General features: G+C 38.5%; 1 protein-coding gene across 1 annotated transcript in view; it reads left to right on the forward strand.

Moving 5' to 3' along the window:
* LOC127415071 (zinc finger protein GLIS1-like) overlaps nucleotides 1–27500 on the forward strand; it is a 129524-nt gene that overhangs the window by 43033 nt on the left and 58991 nt on the right. The window contains exon 4 of the mRNA XM_051653560.1: nucleotides 1345–2647. Within this exon, the coding sequence (XP_051509520.1) occupies nucleotides 1345–2647 (1303 nt within the window). The remainder of the gene's footprint in view (nucleotides 1–1344; nucleotides 2648–27500) is intronic.

A 27500-nucleotide genomic window follows, 5' to 3' on the forward strand; every position in this document is an offset into this window, starting at 1 on the left:
AACAACCATTCAGCATAGTTTAAAATACAAAGCTGTGTGCTAGGATCTAATGAAGGCTCTCTAAATATGTGTAAAGCCTTTACAATAGCAATTTTATAGTCATGCAAATTACATTAAGAATGTAAACACATGCAAAGTCAGTCATTTGTTGTTTTATACAACTCAGTTGTGCTATGCGGAACAAGTTAAACACAGCAGTATTGATGGTGCTACTTGGCTGTATTTGTTTTTTTAAATGTCTGGGAAAAGAGACTGCCATCAATTTCTGTTGGCTTCTGTGCAGACACAGTGCAGTTGAAATCCATCGTTTCAGCGAAGGATGCTCAACAAAGCGAATTTACTCAGACATGCTGTCCAACTCTCCCAGTATTGTCGCTGAATGTCACTGCTGCAGCCAAACAGGAAGTGGTGAGCCTGAAAGAAGCGACTCATGACAAAGCTGAGGCTTCAGCTCAGCCAGTGTGCTAGCATTAGCGGTTTCCTGCACGGAGAGAACGGAGTGAAAAGAGGGCATAGACACATCCCTCACATGTTGAGGAAAGACAGAGGGGCCTTCTCAGATCATTCAGAAGCTTTGCACAAAAATCCATAATGAGCAAACTGACAGGAATTATTATGTGGAAGATCACAGCGACGCACTGGGAAATATGACCTCTCCCCCATACAAGGGGGCAAAGATTCCCACTATAATGGGCAGTATTGTAAACACAGAGCGTTTAGAGGCCCACTATTGTACCACCAAACCAGGTGACTTCTATTTAGCCCACATGTAGGCTTGGGTTAACCCCTATTGTGTCATCAAAGCCTGTCATACGCAGAGCATGACAGCTTGCCTGTATTCATCTTGCTCTTTTCTTATTTTTAAATACCCATTCATAACTATAGTTCAGACTGAATTTCCTGCATTATTTAATCATGGAATTGCTTGGGAGCATTTGTGGTGGATCTAACCTGTGTTTAAAGTACACCACAGTTGTGAAATCCATCCAGTAACTGTTTCATGAGAGAGCAGGGCTCATAAAAATACTTCTGATCAGCACAAAACAAATATAATGACCAATCATGACTCTAGACGGACTTACAAAATGAATCTCCAATTGAGACGCCTTTGGTCAAAGGTTGACAGATATGTTAGAGAGGGGAGTGTAGGTCAGCCAGGACTTGAGCACAGAGCTTGTCTGTTTCTGTGGTGTCTGAAAGTACAGCTTGTGGGAAGGAAGAGTTGGCAGAGCTTGGAGGAGCTCTGGCCTTTATCTTTCAACAAGCTGGGCTGCTAATATCGTCCTCCTGCATTCTGCCTGAATGCTGCTCATATTCCTCTGGGTGTGTTTCTTTCTCCCACAGGTCTGCTAGCTTTCAGACGGATCTCAGCTCATCCTCTCTACCCAGTGGATTCAGCTTAAGTGGGTGTCATGCATTACACTCGTACCCCATCAAACAGGAGGGCTCCATGGGATACAAACTGGGATCAGCACTAGGTGACTTTTCCGGAGGGCGAGGAGGGATGGGTGCAGGTCGTAGGGAATTGGACCGTCCGAGCAGTAGTGGCGGCGGCAGTGGTAACTTAGCAACTGCTCTGTCGTTGTCGGCAATGGCTGTGACTGTGTATCCTTTTAATAATGAAGATGGCTCCTCCCCGCTGGCTTTGTCCCCAAGCATGCGTCACTCAGCACTGAGCGCTAGCGGGCTGAAGAGACGCTGCCTCTCTGTGGCCTCCCAGTCAGCTGCCATTGCAGCATCAGAGGGAATCGATATTGCCGCCAACATCTGCTCCTCCCAAATGTCCATGGTGGCCTGTGTTAACGGGCTGCGCACCAATTCTTCCTCACCTACCATGACCACATTCTCTGGGACGCCCAACCACAAGCCGCTCCCCACACCAAGCCCGCAGGACAGCTGCCAGCTGCCGTCACCTTCAACCTGCCTCCTGCCCCTCTCCTCTTCATCCTCCTCCTCTTCAGTGTCATCAGTGGAGCAGTGTGAGGACATAGGCTCCATGCAGCCAGGGCCTGGCGTGGGCAGAAGTGATGGGCTTGTACGTCTCATACAGCCTGGTACTCTTCTGGACGGCTGTCAGCATGGAAATAGCACTGGTACAGCGACGCTGAAACAGGAACCTGTGGATGACTTCTCTCCAAGTGAGGAGGAGTTCTTTCAGCATCACTATCACCATCTGGCAAGCCATGGAAACCACCAGCACAGCCACCTCTGCAGTGGGCATTCCCACCACCACCACCAGACTGGCCCCACACGGCCACCCATGCCCCCTCCCTACCACCTGCACCAGTACATGGGCTCCAGCCCAGGAGCTCTGCTACATCTTCAGAGCCAGCAGTCTTCACCCTCAGGCCTGCTGGCACAACCCAAACCCACAAGCCTGGTAGAACAGCAGGTGGGCAACAGAGATGATGCCAGTGGAGTATTTAACGATAAGCAGACATGCCGCTGGATTGACTGCAGTGCAGCTTATGAACAGCAAGAGGAGCTGGTTAGGCATATCGAGAAGGTCCACATTGACCAGCGAAAGGGCGAGGACTTCACCTGCTTTTGGGCCGGATGCGTCCGGCGCTACAAACCCTTCAATGCACGCTACAAGTTGCTTATCCACATGAGGGTTCACTCTGGAGAGAAGCCAAACAAATGTATGGTGGGTGTCAACAGCTTACATATTTAATTGGCTGTCAAAGGTGCAAATGTTCTTCCCTGGCTAATTGTTCAATAATGAGTCCCTAAAAGGCCATTATGAAATTCATAAAGGCAATTATAACTGGCATCTCAGTGAGATGAAATGGCCTTGAAAAATGTATACAGTATTTTGGGCTGAATTGTTTTCATTGGAATCCTCATTGATTTTAATCTAAGTGGAAAGTCGGTGGAACCTGGTTCCAGTATAATTATTTTTAATTAACATTGTCAGTTTTTAAACATCAGCTTTTAAAATGTATTAGCAACAGAGCACTAATAATTCTTCTCTTATTCGTCTCATTAGGCTTTATTGTTCAAATCTCTTTATAAATGCCCCACAAAACTGTTTCACAAATCCATTTTTTGTCTATATGATTCAACAGTTGAATTTCTATGGAAATTCTCTCCAAGCATTTTTGTAACAGCCTTCAAGGGACCACCAATGCCTGTTTTCTTCGTAGTTTTTTTTTTTTCACAACCATATCACATGGCATGAGAAATTATGATTTCGACTGAAAGTGCAGCTAACTTTTCCATTGACGGGTTTAGGTATTTAATTGGAGCTGTAGTCTAGCTGTATAAATAGTGTTGTGGTGAAACCCAAGTCATCCAGGTAAAACTCTCAAATTCCACCAGTCAACACACTAATCAATGTCAAACTACCTCTTCTAACATTTTCAACCCAGATGGAAAAAGAGCTCCAACCCCAAATAAGTCCAAATACACAATTAGTCCACAATTTGTGTAGGGTAAAGCTATGTTTATTTTCTTAAGATCTCTCTCTCTCTCTCTCTCTCTCTCTTGCTTTCTCTCTCTCTCTCTCTTTCTCTCTCTAAAGAAATGATTGAGATCTTAAAAAAACCTACACATCTGTTTAACATAACTAAACAATGTGTGCACTTTAGCGTCCCACAAGTATTAAGCGAATTGACTCTTTATCCAAACTAAACACTTGGGAAAATGTAGTAGTCTATAAGAACTGAGCCACAGAGGAGATGACCAGCGTAATTCCCCTCTCTTGCTCAATCAGAGAATGTTTGATTTCTTGTCAGATATATTGTTACATATACAAAACCCTTCCCAAAAAGTCTTTTATTTCACTGATATTTAAACAGCTTGTTTTGAAGTCAGCCTATTCCTTCAAATCCCGGGATACCTTTTTGTATCCAAATAATCTATAAAGCCATGCCAATAGAAGACAGCTGTATGCTAATATGTAGAGTATGTTACTACGGTAACATTTGTATTAGCTAATATTAAGTAGTTCTGTTGAGGTTATTAATGACAACATTTGTTTATTCTTGAGTGGACATTGTTTTACTCTGCGCACAGAACAGCTGGACTGACGCAGATGTGATTAGATCTTGTAAATTCCTTCAGATGCTTGCCACTTCATTTTCAGCATTGCTGCGTACACTGCGGCACAAACTTTGCAGCTCTGGAAATAATTTTTGTGATGGTGTTCTTTCCCACTTGTTGCTTGGTTCAATGTTTTTGTGTATGTTTTTGTAATGTTTTTTAAAAAAATGAGAGTATAATCTCTTTCTCTCACTTGCTCTCTCATTCTTCTGTCTTGCTCTTTCTCTCGAACTGTCCCGCAGTGCTTTAAGGGTTCTGTTCTTACCCTCAAAATTTTGCCCAGAGAGTGTGGCATGATCAGCCCTGATGTCACAACTTTTCATGACAAACAAACACTCATTTTATTCAGGGGGATGCTAACCAGATGCTAAGATAGGAACAAACCAGTGTATTGTAGGAAAATAGCTGGACATTGTCGCTGTCCAATGAGGACCTGACATTACGTCACATACGGTCCTCCATTTTCAGGCAACTTCTATTTAGCATTTTTTCTAAAGGAGTTAATATGATTAATGTCGCAATTTAGCTTACATTTGTTTTATGACCTATAAATAGTAAAGAATCGTACATATTTCTTCTGCATTTCATGTCACTGTAAACGGTTCAAAGGAATAAGGAAGCGGGAGACGGCGATTCCGCTCAGGAATGACACTGTTTAAACAAACAAAAACTTGATCGCTTAACAGCGCAACAGTGCAGCTTCAATTCAACTCAAATAGTTCAGGTAAGTACACGGCATTGGCCAACACACACAAACAGCTTCTCAGCTGGGCTCTTTCTGGACTGCCGCTGTCTCCTTTCCTTAAAAGCCCCAATCACTCCTCACTGAAACACAAGACAGGTGTTAAGCACAGGTGGCAATCATTTTCCCCTCATTTCCCCCGCTTCATTCTCCACAGCATGGTGCTCGGCCAGGCCCTCGCCTCCACAGTCACTTTTCTTTGTTTTACATAAAATAAAATACAAAATTCAAAATATTCGATGTGGTCTCAGACTTTAAGACCCTACTGTATTTTGAACCATAAGTAAGCTATGTATAACTATTTTACCTGTCCAAGATTCTAAGGTGTCCTCATTTCAGAGAGTGTAATCTCTTTCTCTCACTTGCTCTCTCCTTCTGTCTTGCTCTTTCTCTCGAACTGTCCCGCAGTGCTTTAAGGGTTCTGTTCTTAATCTCAAAACTTTTCCCAGAGAGTATGTGGCAAGACCAGCCTTGATGTCACAACTTGTCATGACAAACAAACACTCATTTTATTTATTTATTTGTTTTACATTAAATAAATAAAAAATGCAAAATTATGTACTTGACTCTTTTACCTGTCCAAGATTCTAAGATGTCCTCATTTAAGCCTTGTGTCGTCCTGTGACCTCTGCAGGAAGAAAACTATGTCTGAGGCATGTCACATTTGCAGCCCATGTGCAATATTCAAAGATATTTTGGTATTTTAGCTATTTGTGCAGAGGAAACAGATGAGACAGCTAATCCCTTTATTATCTTTCCAACTGCCGTTTCCTCAGAGAGTGCATGAGGCACGATTCCCTTGCATCAAAACATAACACTCCCTCATTCCTGTCTCTCTCTCTTTCTCTCAATCGCATTCTCTCTCCCAGCTGTGCTGCATTTGATTTGTATCATGCAGCGCCTTGGCAGGAAAAAGTCATTATCACAAACACAGGACCAAGTTCTGACTCTCTGCTTTGTCACCGTCCATACCTGGACACGGTTTTATGCACCGGCACGTAAAACGCAGCTACATCTGCAAGCACTGAGCTCAGCAGACCTCTTAAAACTGCTCTGCGGAGATTGAGAGGCACTTTTTGGTTCACCCTCTCCAATTAAAAAGTGCCGTGGGCTGTTTTGTGGTAGTTGGACAACGGAGAGAGAAGGCATCTAAAAGGAAACAACATAATCTCACTGCAATATCCTGTTGTGTTTCATTCCTAATTCAAGTGTTGTTTTAGTTTATTGCTTTTTTGCCCCTCTTGTCTGCATTAATATTAAAAATATATCCAGCGACTGCTGCCCCGACAATGTCCCAGGGCTCTTATACGTCAATTCTGTACTGGAAGTCAACTTTGGATTTTTATTTTTGATCACTTAATCCAGTAACCTGAAATTCATGTAAATATTCATCAAAGCAGAAGTATCTTTTAAATAAAGCTCCTGCAATATTGCTTACCCAGTTGATCAAGTTTGATGAGCAGACCCATGTTACAGCATTGGACGTTAATGGTTGTATCTTGATTGAATTTCCTCTGGAATGTATTGATTTAATTCTATTACATGAATGTCTTAGCTTTGGTTTACAGTGCTGCTTGCACTGAACTTTGAGTATTTTTAGTGTAATCAACAAATAGATTTCTTGTCTTTTTCTGCAGGTTGTGTCTGCAATGACAGGTTTACATTTACATTTCCACATTTGGCTGAGTATTTTATCCGAAACGACTTCCAGTGCTTTAGTTTACTTTTGATCAGTTTGGGTATTCCCTAGAAATTGAACCCATGACCTTTGCATTAGTGGTGCCATGTTTTAACAATTTATACAGGAAAAGATTGCAATATGTGGGCTGTGCAGTTCTGTGTTTTATGTGGTTAATATGTGTTTACTACTGTCCTTAAGGGTCACTGTGCTCTCATAGTCATAATAACATTCTGAATTAATTCTTCTGAACTATTTTCAATTTTACTGTGCTACTTTGACTTTTCTTGCATCATCCATGCTAACATTTATTAAGGCATATGTCTGATGCAAATATGTCAGTTTATTGTGAAACTCAATGATTTATTTCATTTTTTGTCATCTAGTTTTCTTTTTTAAACACAACGTTTTTTTCAAGTGCATTTAAAAATATTTTAATGTTTTTAAATTTTGGTTGCTTTGTGACAGCAAAAGCATTCTGAAATCATCACTATATATAATTAACAAGATCAAATGTGTTGGGAGTGCAGGTTTTTGTAAATCATTTTCTATTAGTGTCTTTAAAATAAGTAATGATTCTGAGCAATACCATTTGCTTACATTTCTCATTTTCTTTATTGTCGCCATAATCATCGTAGACAGTTGGTCATTGAATATTTTCCTCTCAAAAAATTATGTATTTTTATTTTAAATCACGTTTTATAATGTTAACGGATATTGAGATGTACTTCCTGAACCACACCTTTTTGTTACTTCATCACAATTAAATGCAGAGCCACCCTCACTTGAATGAGAAAAGATGCATTAGTTTGAACAAACAGACATTTGCTTAAAGGAAAATTGGCTGAAACAACCTGCTGGAAAAAATATAGATCATGGAATTTCCTTTCCCCCCATTTGCTATTGTGAAACCGGCAAACGTATATATAAAGATTTATTAGGCTAATTTTTGGACGGGTGTCCAGAATTCTCCAGCAGCAGACGTTAAGACATAAGGCCCTTTGCATTTGCCAGAATGCCGTGTTTTTAGTAAATGGAGGCTTTTATGAGCAATCAACACAGATGCTTGGAGATGAAACGACTAGCGCCATTAGCTAATTAAAACGCACAGTCTGTGCATGAGCTGACTTTTTCCTCTGAATGCATGGTGAAACTCGAGCTGTCTGGGCTCTGCCCCGGCAAAGGCAGCAAGTGGCGTTGATACTAATGTGGGTGTACTAGAATGAGCTGCTGACATCCCTGCGCTGTCTACTTAACTTAGCAACTGCCAACTTGCTGAGCTCCATTATGCTAGCAGGTAGCACTGGTTACCTGCACTACATGCAGCAGCATAAATCGAGGACTGCTTCCTCTCTATATCCACTGCCAGTGATAGACTGGGTCTAAAAAACTGCCCGGGACCTAAATTGGCCCATCACAAGTTGATAATCCTCCACTAAATGCAGACAATTTACATATAATGCAGACTAATCCCTGATGTACTATGTAGTTGATACATATTTATTGATGTTCAACGTATTTTGATAAGTAGAGGCAGCATGTTTGACTACATTTTTTATTTTAATTTACCAGCTTTATTTGACCAGTAATGTATGTCGCTATGTCGGAACAATGTTGGAACTTTTTCTAACTTTTAAAGGTATGATCTTTTGTCATGGATGAGTTCATTTTACTATAAAAACTACGGATGTCCCAATACTTGTGCTCCGATACCAAAAACTGATAGCATCTGATGCACGAATATCATTACGTAAACATTCAGTGCACAAATGAAAATCCTTTTATGTCTTAGTGAGATTATTTAACCGCAAAAGCTGCTATTTATTTATTTTATTTTTTTGCTATTTAACAGTTTTTAATGATTCCATACATAAATCATACAAACATAACATAAAATACGGAATCAATTATATAGATTAAACCCCTCCCCCGAAACATTCCCCCACACCCCCCACCCGACACAAACATGCACAACAGTGGTCACTAACAATTAGAACATAAAAAATAACTATAATAATACAAAAATAAAATAAATAAATAAAACATTTAAAATATATATATATATATTTCAAACAACATCATCTATTCTAGAATAAATCTTATGGACTGATGAAAAGAATGTATAGTTCCTCCCAGATGGGTTCAAAAGTCTCCAAATATCTGTAAGACCAAGATTTTTTACACATCCTGTGAAGTATCAATGTTGCTCTAGGGGGCTTACACACTTTTGCTTCACTATGATCAAGGACTGAGTCCATCAAAAGATTTAAGTCTCCTCCCAATAATATATCATGAGGGGTGCCAGCAGCTTGCAACATCCCTTCAAGATCTATAAAAAAGCCCTGATCATCAGTGTTAGGTGCATAAATATTAGCCAAAATCAACCTTTGTCCCTGAATTTAATCTAAAACAATAATGACTCTTCCTAATTTATCTTAATCTGTTTGAGACATTTGAATTGTAGATGTTTGCTGCTCTTACTTGAGCCAGCACTAAAGAAAACATGTCCAAATTTTTAGCTTCCTGCGAGGAAAGATGCGTTTCTTGAAGAAACACTATATCATATTTCTTACGTTTAAGAAAAGAAATAACCTTCCTTCTTTTTATGGGGTGCCCCAACCCATTCACATTACACGTGGAGAGAAACAATCCACTCATATTAATATTTGACATTTTGACATATTAGAAAAAATAGATTGTGTGTCAAAAATACAATTATAAAGACCACGTTCCACATTGGTGCAACAATCAACCCCCGAACTTTCCCCAAAAAAACAAAAAAAAAACAGAAAAAAGTAAAATGTGCGCATTAACCCCGCGCACGACAGCGCCAACAAGCGTCCATCCCTCTAAACTCAAACAGTTCATGTACGCCTATGAGAGCTCCCGTGACAACTTTGCCGCCAGATTGCTCAAGTCCGGTGCTTCTATACAAATTTTGTGAGACATAATTACAAACAGAAAATATTCTATAAAACAAACTCCAGCCAATAAGCAGAAAAAACACATAAAAATGTGTAGATTGCCCCGAAGGTGTGTTCCTCCACAAAAAAAACCGTTTAGTTCCACTGGCAGTCAAACGAATGTTCAGCCGGTCCATTCGGTTGTTAAACATGTGCAACACATGCCCTAATCACTCCAATGACCTGCAAGAAATATTCCACAAAACAAACTCCAGCTGATAGGAGGCATAAGCACCGAGAACAAGCAGATTCATCCACAAGCTGTCCCGAAGAAATGATTCTATACAAAACAAACTCCAGCCGCTACGCGGAACCAACACAAAACGAAACGAAAAAGGCTTTCAGTTTCCTCGGACAGTTGAGTGTATGTTCAGTGAGACAGGTTCACTAGGCAGCAACATGAAAATCACCAAATGGCTTTATGAAGGTCAATGCTTGCTGGGGACATGTAAATACTTTATGGCCATTCTGAGTATCTATTCTCAGCTTGGCCAGAAACATCAGTGCAAAAGCGACCTTCCGTTGATGTAAGAGTTTCTTGCATTCCTTGAATCAATCAAGTTTCTCTCTTGTCTAATTCGAAAGTCTGGGAACAAGAAAATGCTGTGGTTCTTCCAAGAAAGCCTTAATTTACTCCTCGCCTCGCATAACACGAGATCTTTATCGGATGATCTCAAAAATTTGGCCAGAATTGATCGGGGCCTGTCTCCCTCAGCGGATCTGCGAGCCGGGAACTCTGTGAGCTTGCTCGATTTCCAGCTTATGGCCTGTTATATCAAGCAGACTCGGGAAGAGCTCGTCTAGGAATTTTGCCATATCTCTGCCTTTCTCATGCTCAGGAATTCCAACAATTCAGATGGTGTTTCGCTGACTACGATTCTCCAAATCCTCCAGTTTTTCCCAAACGCGTTCCAAATCTATCTTGGTCGCTAGCACATTAGCAGCTAATACCCTCTCCGATGACTCCAGATAATCGATCCGCCTCTCGACGTCCGACAATCTTGTAACCAACTCAGAGAATTTCGCCTCCATGGAAGTGATCAATCGATGTATTACAGCAAGATCCTCCAAGACTGCAACAACCTTCGTCAGCATTGCCAACACATTCATCAATTCACGCCGGATTTCTTTCAGTTCACCATCCGAATTAAATCTGGGGCTTCCGGCCTACCGCTGAGGGGAATCAGCTCGAGCACGTAAGTGTCTTTTAATATCTCCAGAGCCCGAGGATTTTGAATTCCTTGACATATTGTCTTCCCAAAACAATTAAGAATCAGGGTGTATTGAATCTTACTGGTTTGTGACACAAATATTATTAAAACTAGCAAAGTGCGCAGAGCTCGCCGTTCACACGTCCGACCCTCGCATGGCACCCATAAGACTCCAAAAGCTGCGATTTAATGAAATAAATGTTTAGTTTGGATGTGCGGCATGCTTCAAATGTGAGCACTTGAACATGTGGAGACAGTGTTGTGCCGACGCTGGCTGCACGTACCTTTTAATGCTCCACCTTGGCTCATAAAGGGAAAACACCTTCATGAGCATCAAGTGCTCTGTTTGTAGCAGCTATAAGTTGTATAAGCTATAGAATAAAATTCACTTTGTAGCTCGAGGCACATACATAATACATACTTATTTATTTAAATAGCAGCCTTTTGCAGTTTAATAATCACTTTGAGTCACGTAGCAACCAGCTTTTCCTGACTGAAAAGCTACCGTCATAGCAACACTGAAACACTGCAAAATAAAAGCTTAATTGAAATGAAAAAAAAAAAGTATATCACTATTGTAAAGTTATGTAATATTCACTGTATTACGACTATTACTACTACTACAAATAATAGTAAATCAATAGTAACTGTATTAAACTCAAGCAATATCTTACATCTGTGATGCTCTGTAGTGCAGCACTTTATTTGACAAAATATAACTCCAATGCTGTATTTTGGATTGTTCTGTGAGGTTCTGTATATAAGCACATCATCTGATAAAAAATAATACAATATTATGTTGAAAATTAATTGTTATATTTTCATTTGATTAATGTTTTAATGAATTAATTTATTTAAACACCATTTTGATGATAAAATTGAAATATATTGTTGATATGGAGGCCCCCCAGATATCCCCCCCCCCCCGAAAAAACAGATATCATACTCGGTATCGCGACTACTAAAAATGAAGTATTGGTACTCATTTAAATCTTTGTATATTTGCATTGTAAAGTCCATCCATGTTCATTGCCAAAGCTTTGCATTATGGGTGAATTGGTTTGAAACAGTGGCTAAGCCTCTACCTGGCTGGTTGTTTTGTTTTGTGCATTTAATGGGAAAGTTGGGACGAATTATTCCAGTGTAATCATATTGTTCATATGAGTTTTTAGAAATGTCATAAATCTCACTTAAGTTGTTGAGTCCAAGTTTCCAGATGGTACTGCTGAATTTGATCTCAAGAATCCACATGGTCAGAATCGTTTTTACAATTATGGCTTATAATTTGCAACCTTCAACTCACTAATGTTTCATCACATGAAAGTTACGGTTGAATTATGTTTAATTTCGTGATCAACATATCCACCTCCTTTTTTGCCTGCTGTCAGATTCAATTTGCGACTTGACTGTCTTTCCGTCATGCTAATAGCTAAGCAACAGAGACCATATGTGATACATATATTAGCATGATGAAACCGCTGGCATAAAATGTCTGAGACTTGTCAGGAGACTGATGTTTTGGCTCCGGAATGAAAGGCCTAGGAATTGATGGATCATGCTTGTTTTCCTTGTCAAATACGCCAGGCCAAGTTCTTGTCAAGCCATAAAAGGTTTCCAGTCATCCTGCAATCCAGTCACTCCTCTTCATTCTCTTCCTGTATTGATTGTACTACTTAAGCATTCGTAATAGCTACTTAATGCATAATCATTGAGAAAGCCTTACGATTTGAAGTATATTGCATTATGGGATGCATTTTATACAGCAAATTCACTTAAAGACTGTAGAGCTTAAAAATTGGGCAACTAGGTATTACAGTGTGATATCCATACTTGCTTTGTGCTAATTACACTTGTCTGGAATGCTATGTTTTGAGTAAGTAATTTCCCCTACATTTAATCATGTACCTGAAATACGAGGCAGTCAGAGGCTGATGGCCAAATTATTCTAAAATTGTGTCATAACTGTCCCAAATCCAAGAGTTTAATCAGTTTAACCCTGCAAGTGGGACGAATCATCTACTAATATATCGAGGGGACCAAATGCAGCTAATGCTTAAAGTTTTTTTTTAAATTACTTTTATCCAATACTCCCTATATAGTAATATTCATTTATATTAGCACCTACTTTTATTTGCTCATATAACTTTTTCTGTATTTACTGTAATTGTTTATAGTCTTTTGGTTTTACATGACCCAGCCATCTGACATTAAAAAAACTGGTGGACAGTGTGTCAAGAATATGTTAGGCTACTATAAAGTGAAGGGTTGCTTAATAAAGACAGAAATTTGGCCTTGTGTGTTCTGTTTGAACACTTGTTTCCTACACCTTTATCCATTTTTTTCTTTTTCTTTTGCCATTTATGCAACATCTTCTAAATATCTGCTATTTTTATCCATTGTTGTGCATTTCTCAGTCATACGTTGTAAAGTTTTGTATATGCATCGACTAGCCTATCGATTACACATTTGACAAAAAAGAGTATCTAAAGTTTTGGTTGCTAGCATAGTGTTAAACATATTTTATTAATTTTTAAGAGCTAATAGTGTTTTAAAGTGTTGTTTTTTCAAAAGTTGAAGTTTAGAGGTATTTGGCCCTCTTTAATCACACGATCTGTCTGAGGGTCATTCCTGGGGTTCGGTAATATTTCAACTTGGAAAATTTTGTTTTAACTGCATTTTATACATTTCTGAATACTCCACAACATTAGGCACATATTAAACCTCCAACAAATCATATTTTCCCACATCAGGCATTAAAGCCCTTTAATTATTTTGTGCTTTTTTCTGATTTGGACACCTTTTGCTCTAAAACCTGTCAAAGACTAAATTGAATTGGTTTGAAAAGGATTCTACACAATACTTTTATAAACTAAACTTACCAATTTAATGACTACAAATAAAATGACAGTTGTGTGTGTGATGAAGTTACAAATAGGCAAATTGTGTCTGTTGTCTCATTATTTTTGTTAAAAATGTTTTAATTCAGATTTTTAACTAAAACCCCAACTTTTTTGTGCCAGCCCTTACCATGTCAGGCTGTGCTCAGCAAACAATACATTGATTTTTAATTGTGTTTCCATTTTAATTATCCAATATTATCACTCTTTGTCTCAACCCCATCACTAGGCTAACCCACCACTGGGCTACTTGCACCCACATATTTTTTTTATCACTATGTACTGGATATTTCAAAGAATATTCAGGGTTCAATACAAGTTAAGCTCAATCAACAGCGTTTGTGGCATAATATTGATTAATTTCAACTCATCCGTCCTTTCCTTTAAAAAAAACAAGTTACAGTGAGGCACTTACAATGGAAGTGAATGGGGGCCAATTTTTTTACGTTAAAATACACGCTGTTTCAAAATAATAGCCACAAGACATAAACAATATGTGTGTTAACATGATTTTAGTGTGATGAAATCACTTAATAACCTTTTCTGTGTAAAGTTATAGCCAATTGTACAACTTTGTTACCATGATGATGTAATGTCAACAAACCCTAAAGCTCTAAAATGACTAAAAATGACTATTTAAACAACTTTACAGCTCAAATAATACATGAGTTTTAACGTGAAGTATTAATATAAGTGCATTTATAATAAATATTTTTTTGAAGTTACACTTTAAAGAGGTATTTTTGGCCCTCTGAAGTTATGTGTTTTTTTAATTTATTATATATATACCATTTATGCAACCTCTTCTAGCTGCCCTCTATATAAATTTTTTGTGCTTTTCAGCCATGCATTGTTTAATTGCGTTTTGTTTATGCATGAACTATCATTTACACATTTTAAGGGAAAAAACAGATTGGTGGAAAGTACAGTAATAAGCATATTTTATATATTTTAGTGCTAAAAGGATTTCTCTTTACACCTTAGAGAGGTAGTAATAAATGTTTGTACTATTCATTTAATATCTCATATACAGTATGTAATAGTACATTATTTATTAAATTTATGGTTTAAATGTATACTGGGCCATACATTAATGTGTTTAATGTAGATTATCTTCCTCATTTTCACAAGAGAGATTGTTGACACAGAGCTGATGCCAAATGCTAAACACTCCTTAAAATAAATAACAGTAGTCAGGGCACTATTTACATTGCACCCAGCCTTTCCGCAAGCATTCACCATAAACCCCAATGTTCAGGACTGAATACCCCAGTGTTCTCAAGATGGGTTTGTTGAGGTACGAATGAGCCCTGGGACTTAACAGCACAGAGAGCCAGGTTACAATCCCAAGTATCTCTCAAACCAAACCTACCCATTAAATAAACATTCACAAAACTGTAGCTTTATGGTGCTTCTTTCATCCAAAACCACGTCCCATCTGTGATCTGACCAGAGTCCAAACTTGGTGTTTCTGAGTGTGGGAGTCCTAGAAACACCAAGACACTTATTGACTGTGACACCGTTCGGTCTCATTTGTCGTCTGCTGTCACTCAGTTGGATGTAACCAGAGCAACCTCTATACCAAATCCCTTCCAATAAAATCTCAGTCACTGGTGCAGATTTAGGCTTCAGTAAGAATGTGGTGTGCTGGAAAGTTGCAATTTCGGGTTCCACATTTCATCCTGAGTGTTATGTAGAGCTCTGGCAGGCCGTGGTGTGCTATACTGCTGACTCACAGCTGGAATTCAACAGGCAAATTAGAGCTCTCCCCATGAAACTATTCATACCCTGCCATAAGAGCTGTCAGCATTCCATCAAGGCGCTTGTCTGTTTACATTGTCAAGTCTCAACATTCATTCCAACATTTGGTATGGAGGTACGGCTTAGAAACAGCCATCGCCATGATTAAACTGTGAGTGGCAGTGTAGCCTGCAGTTTCAAGGGCCTGTCACACTGTTAATTTCAATGCACCTAACAATTTTACACATACCACTGTTAGCAATATTTCTTGAGGGGGGCCTGGGTAGCTCAGCAAGCAAAGACACTGACTACTAAACCTGGAATTGTGAGTTCGAATCCATGGAGTGCTGAGTGACTCCAGCCAGGCTTCCAAAGCAACCAATTTGGCCTGGTTGCTAAAGTTGGTAGATTCCCATGGATTACCTTCCTTATGGTCGCTATAAAGTGGTTCTCACTCTCGGTGGGTGTGCCTACCAATAATACTTAATTATAATAATACTCTTTAAACTTATAACTTTCCAAGTGACTGTTGAAGGTGATGTGTGTAATTTGTTTGATGTTAAAATGTTTTAACCTTTTTGCTATCCCAGCTTAATATGCAGAGACAAATATAAGTAAGCCATATCAATATCAATACATTGCTGTGTTTGAGTATTCTGACCAGTCTGTCATGGCAACATAAGCTCAACCAACAGGGTGAGTTTGAAGCGGAACTATGTTTTTCAGATGAATGACAGATGGGGGAGAGTATTTTTGAAAAATTTTATTTATGAAATTTGGTGATGCTAGTGGCACAGAAATGACACCCTAAGTAACATTTTGCTCTTTTGGTATTACAAATCACATTCCCTAAATACTAGTTTAAAGGAATATTCCGGGTTCAATACAAGTTAAGCTCAATTGACAGCATTTGTGACAGAATTATGATTACCAATTAAAAATAATTTTGTTTCGTTTCTCATTTATAAAATAAAAGTTAAAGTGAGGCACTTACAATGGAAGTGAATGAGGCCAATTTTTGGAGGCAAAAATTTGAAGCTTATAATTTTATAAAAGCAATTACATTAATTATTCTGTTAAAACTTGTGTATTATTTGAGCTGTAAAGTTGTTTAAATGGTCGTTTACTGGGATTACAGGGTTTATGAGGTTATGTCATCATGGCAACAAAGTTGTAAAATTGGATATAACTTTACACAGGTACAGTTAGTAAGCAATTTTATCCCACTAAAATCATGTTAACATGCATATTGTTAACATCTTGTGGCTATACTTTTGAAACAGTGAGTATTTTATCGTTTACGGATTGGCCCCATTCACTTCCGATGTAAGTGCCTCACTGTAACCCAGATTTTTATTTTTTTAAAGAAAAGCAGGGGAGAGTCCAAATTAAGTTTTGTAGTAATCAACATTATGCCACAAATGCTGTCGATTTAGCTTAACTTGTATTGAACATGGAATATTCCTTTAATGCCTAATGCATCTTTTTTGTCACATTTTCAGAAATCATTCATTCTTACACATGGCACTGAATTTTTATCACACTCCAAGTAACATTTTGTTCCAGCACATGTCCTGGAAAGTGCCTTCTCCATGTGTTCTGATAGAGTTTTCGAGATATTGCAGTTTACTTTTTCGTCTGGCTGATTGTTGTTGTGCATTATGTAAAGATCATTAAAGGAATAGTTCATCCAAAAATGTAAAATTCAGTGATTATTGCAGATTTATTTTTATACAATGAAAGTGAATGGAGACAGAGGCTAACATTCTGCTTAACATCTCTTTTTATGTGCCGCAGAAGAAAAATATTTGACACAACATGAGGGGTAAATTATGACAGATAGATCTTTCATTTTTGGATGAATTATCCCTTTAAATGTTTGTTATTTTAGTGACAAATCATAGAAGACAAAAAAACGTATCTGTCTTTTTCGAAACAATGATTGCACTACTTCACTCAAGGTCTCATGCGGTATTCTCTGAAATATTTTATGTGACCTCAAAGCTCATGTCAAATTAGATCTGTTCACCCATTAAATTTGATTTAGAATGACAGAGGTTTCTGAAGCTATAAAGGATTCTATTTCTTAACGGACTTCAACATGACCATAAAGAAACCCTTTCAAATCTCTGTATAACGTCCAGCCATTGTTTCCACAGAAGTGAAAAATTATGAAAATAGCACGTTCTATGGCTCCTTGAAGACTCGATATTATCCACTTCAAAGCTTAAATAAAAGCAGAACAAGTGACATGGATGAGCCAAATTCACATTCAGCACGGAAAGCCAAAAATTAGATTAGGTCATGCAAAATGTAATGCGAAGATGAAAAATTAATATTACACCGCTTTCTAATAAGGAGAGTGTGTCGCTTGCAAATACCAAGAAGGGAGCAAGTGTCAGCCTCAGACTCATATTACTGCTTATGTAAACAAGTGCATGATGAGAAATTTCAAGTTAAATACTCCATAAAAATAAAAACATCTACTGTGGAATTATTAGTTAAGATATTGATTTCGTGTAAGGTAGACAATCTGAATGAAAATTGGATGTAGGCAATTGGCTTGATTATTCATTTTTTTACTATATTGATGAGTATCTTTTCTACAAATTCAGATTGTTTATTTTGTCCATTAATAGAATTGTTATGTTGTCCTCTATTTCTCTTTTAAATTTCATTTAATAATGATTTGGTCTGCATAGGTATTACATACCATTTATTTTCAGTGCAATACATTATGTGTATGATTCCATAGGATTTAAAGGGATAGTTCCCCCAAAATGAAAAATCTCTTATAATTTACTCACCCTCATGCCATCCCAGATGTGTATGACTTTCTTATTTGAAATTGTCTGTTGGTCCTTACAATGCAAGTGAATGTGACCAGACCAAAAATCACATAAAGGACACATAGAGAAACAGATCAATATTTAAGTCCTTTTTTTTACTATAAATCTCCACTTTCACATTTCAAAATGTGAAAATATTTGTATTATTTATAGTAAAAAATGATTTAAATATTGATCTGTTTCTCACCCACACCTATCATAACGCTTCTGAAGATTATTAAAGAATTAAACCATATTTTATGGATTTCTTTTATGTGGCCTTTATGTGATTTTTTTAGCTTCACAGGTCTGGTCACCATTCATTTGCATTGTAACGATCTACAGAGCTAAGATATTCTAAACATTTTCATTTGTGTTCAGAAGAAGAACGAAAGTCATACACATCTGGGATGGCATGAGGGTGAGTAAATGATGGGAGAATTTTATCTCTTTAAAGGGATAGTTTGCCCAAAAGTTATGTCATCATTTACTCACCCTCAGGTTGTTCCACAGAACAAAAAAAAAAAAGTCATCTTTACCTTCATTGCATCTTTTTTCCATTCAAATGCAAGTAAATGGTGACAGTCCCTAAAATTCTGCCTGACATCCCAACATTGTATTCTACAGAAGAAAGAAAGTCATACGGATTTGGAATGACATGAGGGTGATTAATTATGATAACTAAAATAAAAGTTTTGGGTGAAATAACCCTTTAATGATAAATCAAATGATGTATCAGTATTAAAAATGTGAGTAATTGGAAAGTATCCTGTACTGAACATGACCTGATAAATTGCCCTTTCACTGCAGAAAATAACAAAACTAGAGTGCCAAATGAGACTGAGTACTAAAGGGGAAATGCAACACTCATGCTCCCAAAAGACAACAATAGAAGCTCTCCATTGTAGTTGAGTTTCATCACATTTATGGAGCTCTGATCCCTCTGGGGCCGCGAATGTTCCGATTTTCAATCCAACTGTGATAGATGTCATGCGACTCTTCTACAGTGTAAACCAAATGGGCCCCTTAACTCAATTAAAGGGATAGTTCACCCAAAAATGAATATTCTGTCATTATTTACTTCATTGGAACACAGTAGGAGATGTTAGGCACAATGACAGCCTCAGTCACCATTAACTTTCAGTATGAGGATGTCATTCTGCCTGACATATCCTTTTGTGTTCCAAGAAAGAAAGAAAGTCATACGGATTTGGAACAAAATGATGGTGAATAAATGATGACAGAATTTTCATTTTGAGTTGAACTATCCCTTTAACACCATGCTAGCTTGACCTATTGTCCAACTGAACATTTTGTTTTCTTCATGAATCTGACAGAGCCTTGACGTCGAGGTGTTTGACTTGGCAGGCTGAAGGCTCTCTGAGATGTTTATTTGTTGTCAGGTTGGAGATATAGAGTAGCTTAGAGTGGGCATAAGACAGCCGCCAGCTGTGTCAACTTTCTTTCTACTTATACAGACGCTATGCCAACAGGGTGGAGGGTAAAAGGGAAAGAATTGGCCAGGAGGGCGTATAGCCTACGTATTACTGGGCGTATAGCCTATGTAATAAAGTAAGAGATGTTGTGAAATTTGGCCTTTTTTGGAATTCGATCTCAGAGTTTGGACGATGTTTGACGCAGATGAAGTATGGCATGACCTCGACAGCCAAGGTCCTTTTTTATTAAGAGAGATCATCGAGACACGCCAGAATTATGAGTTTGATTGTTGAGTTTAACTGCAGTTGTGCATGATATCACTAACAAAGTTCGGCAAGTGTAATTCCTATCAATAAATCAAGTATAAAGTGAAACTCGCACCAACATATTGAAGGCGACGTATTTCTCGCGCTGGCCAGTTAAAGAGGAAGTTTCACAGCGATTAAAGGTAAAGTATCTGTCACATTACACCATGCTTGTTCCACCACCGCTGAGAACGGAAGGCCAGCAGGTGTCAGTGATTAGATGGGGACTGACGACTCTTGGTGAGACATAGATCCCTGTGACGTCCATCGCCCTTGCATCAATCGCTGGATTTGCTCAAAGCGGCCCCTCCAAAGCCATGAACATGCAGCACATATCATGTTGAGGAGCTTCATTGCATTTCATGGTGTCCTGGTTCATGTTGCACGAAACGGGGAGATAATTGATGGCTTGGTGGTATTGTAAAGGCATCAGGCAAGTGTAATACTGTCTAATTAGCTATTAGAGATTCTTAGAACAGAGAGACTGAGAGGCTGGTTACTGGAGTGACAGATCATGCTTGGTGTCCATCAGCGAGTTTCCACAGTATGACCAGTGGACCTGAGAATGCCATTTGGCTTCTTTGGTGTTTGGTTTTACTCTTACTTTTAACAAAGAAAACACTGATTAAATAAATTTGACACTAAGTTAATGGCACACAGTCTTTAGGCTTATACTACTTGGCCAAAAGTATGTGGACTCCCAAACACTACACCCATATGTACTTGTTGAACATCTAATTTATTAACCATAGGCGTTGATCCCTCCTTTTGATGCTATCAAAGCTTCCACTCTCCTGGTAAGGTTTTCCACTAGATGCTTGAACATGGCTGTGTGGATTTGAGCCTGTTTAGATAGCATCAGTAAGGTCAGGCACTGATGTTGACGATGGGGTCTGACTTATATTTGGCATTCTAATTCATCCCAAAGGTGTTCAGTTGGGTTCAGGTCTGAGGTTTGTGCAGGCCAGTCAAGTTTTTCCACATCAGGTTCAGTAAACCATTTCTTTATGGACCCCGCTTTGTGCAAAGGGGCATTGTCATGCGGGAACAGAAAAGGGCCCTCACCAAACTTTTGCCACATCATTCTGTAAATATAATTGTATTCCATAGCTTTAAGTTCAAAAGTTTGAATAGGCCTACTTTTTTTTAAAAAATCTGAAATTAGCCTTAGCAAGACAAAAGAGTTGTCTAATTTTTTTTCAAAAAGATTAAAAATGTGTTTTCTGTCACAGAATTCTATTACACACAATACAGGATTTGAAGTGTGCTGTGGCTACATATCACAGCACAGCAATTCATCAGGGATACAAGTAACAAAGTCTTCGCCATATATGATGACTACCAATGATAGCAGAGACAGCACAGTATTTGGCAAGCTTCTTAGCCCCTTTTTTGACATCCCCAGAAGTTGTAGCCCTCTTACAACCAACCTATTTGTATGTCCTAAGCTGCCAAATATGAATACCAATAGTCTGCACCTATAACCCAGTTCTGAAATGATGTCCAGGAGTGATTGATATTTAATGACTTAATCATAAAAGCTTACTCTAAGCTATGCTAACTACTACAATACCAGGTGTATTGGCAGAAAGTTGAGAAAAAGTTTTTTTGTTAAGACAAAATTGGAAGAATTAACACGAGAGTGCTTATATATTCTTACTGAGGGTGGAATATGTTATGTTTTTTACTATAAGGTCAATTATCCTGTCATGACGTGACATGTGCAGTCCTTTGTAAGCATTACAGCCATTCAAGTTATGTGTTAAATCTCCTGAAATACATGAACAAACACTGCTGGACATTGTTAGTAGACAAATTAAATAAACTAGTGAAAGTGTTAAAAATGTTTTTGCTTTTTAGATATTCACAGGGCTGAATGTGCCAGAAGTTGAAGAAACACTCATACAGTATACACTCACTTAACACTTTATTAGGAACACCTGTACAGCTATTTATTCATGTGATTATCTAATCAGCCAATCGTGTGGCAGCAGTGCAATGCATAAAATCATTCAGATACGGGTCAGGAGCTTCAGCTAATGTTCACATCAACCATCAGAATGTGGAAAAAAATTTGATCTCAGTGATTTCAACTGTGTCATGTTGGTTGGTGCCAGATGGGCTGGCTTGAGTATTTCTGTAACTGCTGATCTCCTGGGATTTTCACTCACAACAGTCTCTGGAGTTTACTCAGAATGGTGCCAAAAACAAAACAGAAAACATCCAGTGAGCAGCAGTTTTGTGGACAGAAACGCCTTGTTGATGAGAGGTCAACAGAGAATGACCAGACTGGTTTGAGCTGTCAGAAAGGCTACAGTAACTCAGATAACCACTTTGTAATATTGTAGTGAGCAGAATAGCATCTCAGAATGCACAACACGTCAAACCTTGAGGCGGATGGGCTACAACAGCAGAAGACCACGTCGGGCACTTTATTAGGACCATAGTGTTCCTAATAAAGTGGTCAGTGTGTGTAGGTTCGGGATTCATGTTCACACTGACAATTACTGAGAAGATCCAGCATCTTACTGCATAGATACTGTAGCATCTTCACATTGTTTTTATATGATCTAGCATTAAGAAAAATTCCCTTCCCAACAAGATCCTTCTCTATTTTAAAATCAGAACATGGATTGTGTTGGTGTGTAGCCTAAAACATGGCAATGAAAATTCTAACTTAAATGATCAGATCTTAACTCAAGACTTAAGGTAGGAAGTTTTCTGTAATACAACCCCAGAAGAGTTGAGTATGCTTGAGTGTGCTTGGAGGTAATATACTTCCCTCAAGAAATTACTTTTACTAGGGAGGCTAATCTGTTTTCAGGATGTACCAAATGATGATACCTAGTTATAAATTCTGATTAATGTACCAAGTTTCACAGTTTCTGCCAGGGTGTGCAAACTTTTGAGCACAAATGTATATTGTCTATTGTGTATTCTATATATACTTTTACCTTTTCAATATTTATCTATTTTTTATTCAATTTTAATTATTTTTTAAAAGTCTTGTTGCTGTTTTTTTGTATAGTTGTGTACTGGAAGCTCCTGTCACCAAGACAAATTCCTTGTATGCGTAAGCATACTTAGCAATAAAGCTCATTCTGATTCTGATTCTGATTCTGAAGTGACGTAGAGCAAAGAAAGTTCATGCTGGAATTAAGGGTTAAGGACATCAGGAAGTAAGAGATCTTTTAGAAGCAGCAGTAAAGGCCCAAACATCATCTACGCAAGTACAAGAACGCAGACGCACCTTGCTACGCAAGCTCGATTTCACGTGTCGTTGCGTTGTGAAATGTGTCAGCGCTCAATTGTTAACACAACGCAAGTACACTGTAAAAAATTGCTGTAAATTTATGGCCAAATTCTTACAATCTACTGTGATTCTTAAATACAATAGTTTGCAGTTAAAAATGTTGCACAAGAGCAGGCTCACTGTGAAGTGACTCGTTTTACGGTAAATGGCTGTAGCTTGCAAGGCGTTAGGGGAAAATGAATATTCAAAATCATGATATCATCTTGGTGAAAGCTAGTGACATTTTGAAACCTATATTTTCTAAGGTCAGACTGAATGTCTGATCCTACCTTGCAAACGGCACTATATGTTGCAATAGTGATGCATTAAACAAAAACATAAAAGCAAAAACAGTAAAGGATATTTCAGCAAACTTATATCAGCAAATTGAGTGTGTGAAGTTTTTGATGAATTACAGCATAACACAAGTTGACAAGACACACAGAAATCAGCTCTCGGCACACAAAACACAAAAATGGTGACAATTAACAAACATGTTTTTATGTAAAAAAGTAAAAGCTGAACATTAAAATACAAGCAACTTAGACTGCAACAAAAACAACGTCAAAATAAACCAGTAAAAAGTAATTTCTTCATGCCGCAGTGCATGCTGGGAACTTAGCTGTTAATTTCAACAACCGTAGATAGTATGTAATTTGACAGCTATATGCTGCTAAATTACAGTTGTACTGTAGCTGTAAAAACAGGACCTAGCTGTTAATTTCAGCAACAGCAAGACACCGTTAATTTTACAGTATCTTGCTGGCAACCCTGCTGCCAGTTGTTTATTGTTTTTTTGACAGGAAAATCTTTAACAGTGTACACGCTGCATTCTCAGCATTGCCACAAAGAGTGCTAGAGTGGATTTTCTTCTGACATGGCAGACTCAGGCAGCAATTTGAGTTGAATCTTTCGAAAAATAGATACGACATTTTGTCCCCTGTCAATTGAAACTAACTAGTTTTTTCTCCTTGTCTCTCCACACTCCTCAACTATCGACTCATCTACCACATCCGGGCTGCATCCAAAAATGTATGCAGCTGACTTGCTGCCTAATCAGTTAATGGCTTAACTGACATCTGTTTTGAATGAATGGAACTCTTAAGGAAACTGGTCTCCAAACAGTTTGAAAAACACCTTATTTTCATCCTGCCGCCATATACAGCCTACGAAGGCAGCATTTTCCTGGTTTCGGACGCAGCATCGATTTTGTGGTTACGCTTAAAAAAATCTATTGCTCTCTTGTGGTCTGAGGTTTGTAACCACCAGAGCAACTCAAGAGCACATGTAATGTATGTACAATGGGACCATGCGTTGACCATGCGTTGGCCTAGCGCTCGTGTCTGCGTTTGCGTACTTACATGAAGTATGTTTTGGCCTTAATGGCTCCTTTTGACCTTTCATTAGTGAAAGAAGGCCTTCACCTGTGTCCTCTATCTCAGTCCTTTCCCTTTCAAGCAAATCTCAATCTATTCTTAGGTCAAAAGAAGATGTTAATATGTTAATGTTTTTAGTGAACACTGTGTCTTCTGGCTGGTAATACTTTGAAGGTACACCCCAAAACGATGCTGGGTTAAGTGCTGCCATAAAGACCCATATGTTTCCTGCATGTTCTCGATCAAGAGTCCCATATGTAGCGTAAGTTCCTAATGCCAGACTTCCACAGTGAAGGGGTCAGAATCCATAATATACCTTCAATTCAATTTTCTTAAAAAATAGAAGCCCATAACAGGGCTGTAATGACTGCGCAAGAGGCCCAATTTAGTCATCAAATGTTGCTTCCTGTAAAGGTCCCATCTACAATCTACATAGGTTTCAATCTGGTTTAAGCAGTGTTGCATGAGAACAAAAAGAGCTGTTCAGAGCAATTTTGTTAGTCATTTACATGACTACTTCCTCCACCAGTTTCTTCGCTCCCATCTGGACAACATTTGTCAGCTGAAGATTTGTGTACGCATCACATCATGTATTAATCAAATGTTTTGAAATTTTAAAGGGAACAGAGAAAAGTAAAGGAAACGGAGATTCATGCAAACAATCAAATGTGAATTCATTTCAGCTTCAAGAGAGTGAAATTTTTTTTTTTTAAGCAAAAAAAAAAAAAAAGAAGAAAAAAGACCTTTAATTCAAATTAGAGCTTAAATTTTCAACAGATGAAGTTGGCTGCTAAAAGGAGTGGCGTTTTGGATGTGGAAATGATATGTGTAAACTATGTAATGCGAATGTTTTAGCTAAGCTGTGTTTAATTTTGTACCCTGATGAAGTGCATGAGAAACCTGTCTCCCCTTAGCTGTCTCACTGAATCATATGGATATAATTTCATCCATTTATCCATTTACGTTTTTCTGCTCTTTGCTGTGGTTGCCAGGAGGCATTTGGAAAGAAGCAGATTAAAGGCACATGTTCACATTTGCCTGTAGTTTTTAGCCGCTCCGTCTGAGCTCCGCTGTTCTCCGTGCCGAAAGACGTGTCGGCGGTTTCTCTTTTACAGGTCACAGTTACTCCAGGCGCTCAGCAGTAAACCTCATAACACCTCTCATTCACCAACAGGAACCAGAACCAATTTATGTACAAGTGCTGATTATAGAAATATGCCAAAACCAAGAGATACAAACCGTGTTGCATATCTAAAAGTGCTGAAGCAATTTTTATGCCACAATGAATTACAGAAAACTTGTCAAACTGTAAGAAAACAAGTCATGGTGCTCATTAAAATTCGGGCACCCCTCGCCTTTTTAGCCCACTAATTACAAGTAATAATGTATTTAATGCTTGTTAGTTGCTAAAGGTTTTAATGTCAGACTAAATGCATGCCTGAGGGAAAGTGAGGTTGTAAGCAGTTACAGTATAATGGGGAAATATCTTTTATGTTCGAAAGCACCCTGAAATGTTAACGGGAACTGCAATGGACCTTTGAATCTATGGGAAAGAATGTGGCTTGAATGTGATTTCCATAATAAGTGCATTGAAATGTGTCCAGTTAGTTTAGTGAGCGAAACCCTCTGAAATCCTTATTTTCTCTTCCTCTCAATTCTTCATTTCAGTAAGTCACTCCATCAGAGCTCTGATGTCATCAAGCAACACGATGTGGTCTTAGTTTTTCACCGCAACTCAACGACGTGCAAGAATGGGTGGGTTGTATTCTACGCTGCACATGGCATCAAGGGTATTAATGAAGTGTTTTTTCTTCCGAGTGGCTGTGTACACCACTGGCTTTTAGCTGCCCAGTACCTCATTGGGCATATTCTGCCGCAATCACAGTTCATTTCCCACATAGTCATCAGGTTGGAGTTGGGCACTCTCCGCTGGCCTCTGCGGCTCATAATCATCTGTGATTGGCTCTATGCCCCTGACACAAATGTCAGACCGAACTATCACTCTCTGTGTATACAGCAAGTCCTGAGGCCCACTTTGGAAAGATGGCGTCAAATGCCTTACCACAGTCCACTTTCCTTAGTTATCACTCTGTTTACCGTCGGCCGGGCCTTCAGAGGGGAAAGCAAAACACGTTTATGGCAATTAATGTGATCAGTGTGCTAAACTGTTTACACAAATAAAATCAAAGAGTTTGTGGAGACTTAGGTGCTATCTTGGTGGTTTAAAATCCTCTGCAGGGTTTGTAGGATAAAATACACTGTTTAGTGTGTTTGGAATCTCAGTTTTCTTAAAGTGATAGTTCACTCAATTTGTTTTTAATTCTTGCATTATTTACTCCTCCTGTATGAATTGAATTCTTCTGTAGAACAAAAATGTAGACGTTAGACAAGATGTTAATGAGTAGAGGTCTAAAATGAAGTTCGAACTCGACCCAAAACCAAGACCATGTGACCTGACCTGACTCGACCGGTACTGTCAAATTTTAATCCCGTACCCAACTTTAACCCGAAATTGCTCACTCTCTTTATAATTTCTTCTCCAAGCAAGTAAATTTGTTGCAATAGGCAGTATTACATCATGAACATTGAAGGCAAAATTCGTAACTGTAGCCTATAGTAACATTAAACATAGACAGATTTAACAAGGCATCGCAAGCCCACCAAAGCAGAAGGGAAAAAACACAGGCTTATGTTTATCAAGCTCAAAAATGTTGCTGGATGCTGAAAAATCTGAAATCATGTTTAAAAGCATAACAGTCGCATGAACTCCTCTTTTTAGCCTGAACTTGTTCAAAATGTAGAATCTTTGTGACGCCTGAAATGCTTTTTAACTTGACACAGTATCTAGAAATGCGGTGGTCCTGCACGAGACGCTGAAAAAAAAAGAAAGACATGTCCATCCGGTGAAAAACGCACAAATAAAAATGCGCTCGTTGTAAACAGCCCTTAACTCATCTGTTCACACGTCTGTGAATGAGAGCTCATGT

Source organism: Myxocyprinus asiaticus, chromosome 24, assembly GCF_019703515.2.
Source record: "Myxocyprinus asiaticus isolate MX2 ecotype Aquarium Trade chromosome 24, UBuf_Myxa_2, whole genome shotgun sequence".
Lineage (NCBI taxonomy): Eukaryota > Metazoa > Chordata > Actinopteri > Cypriniformes > Catostomidae > Myxocyprinus > Myxocyprinus asiaticus.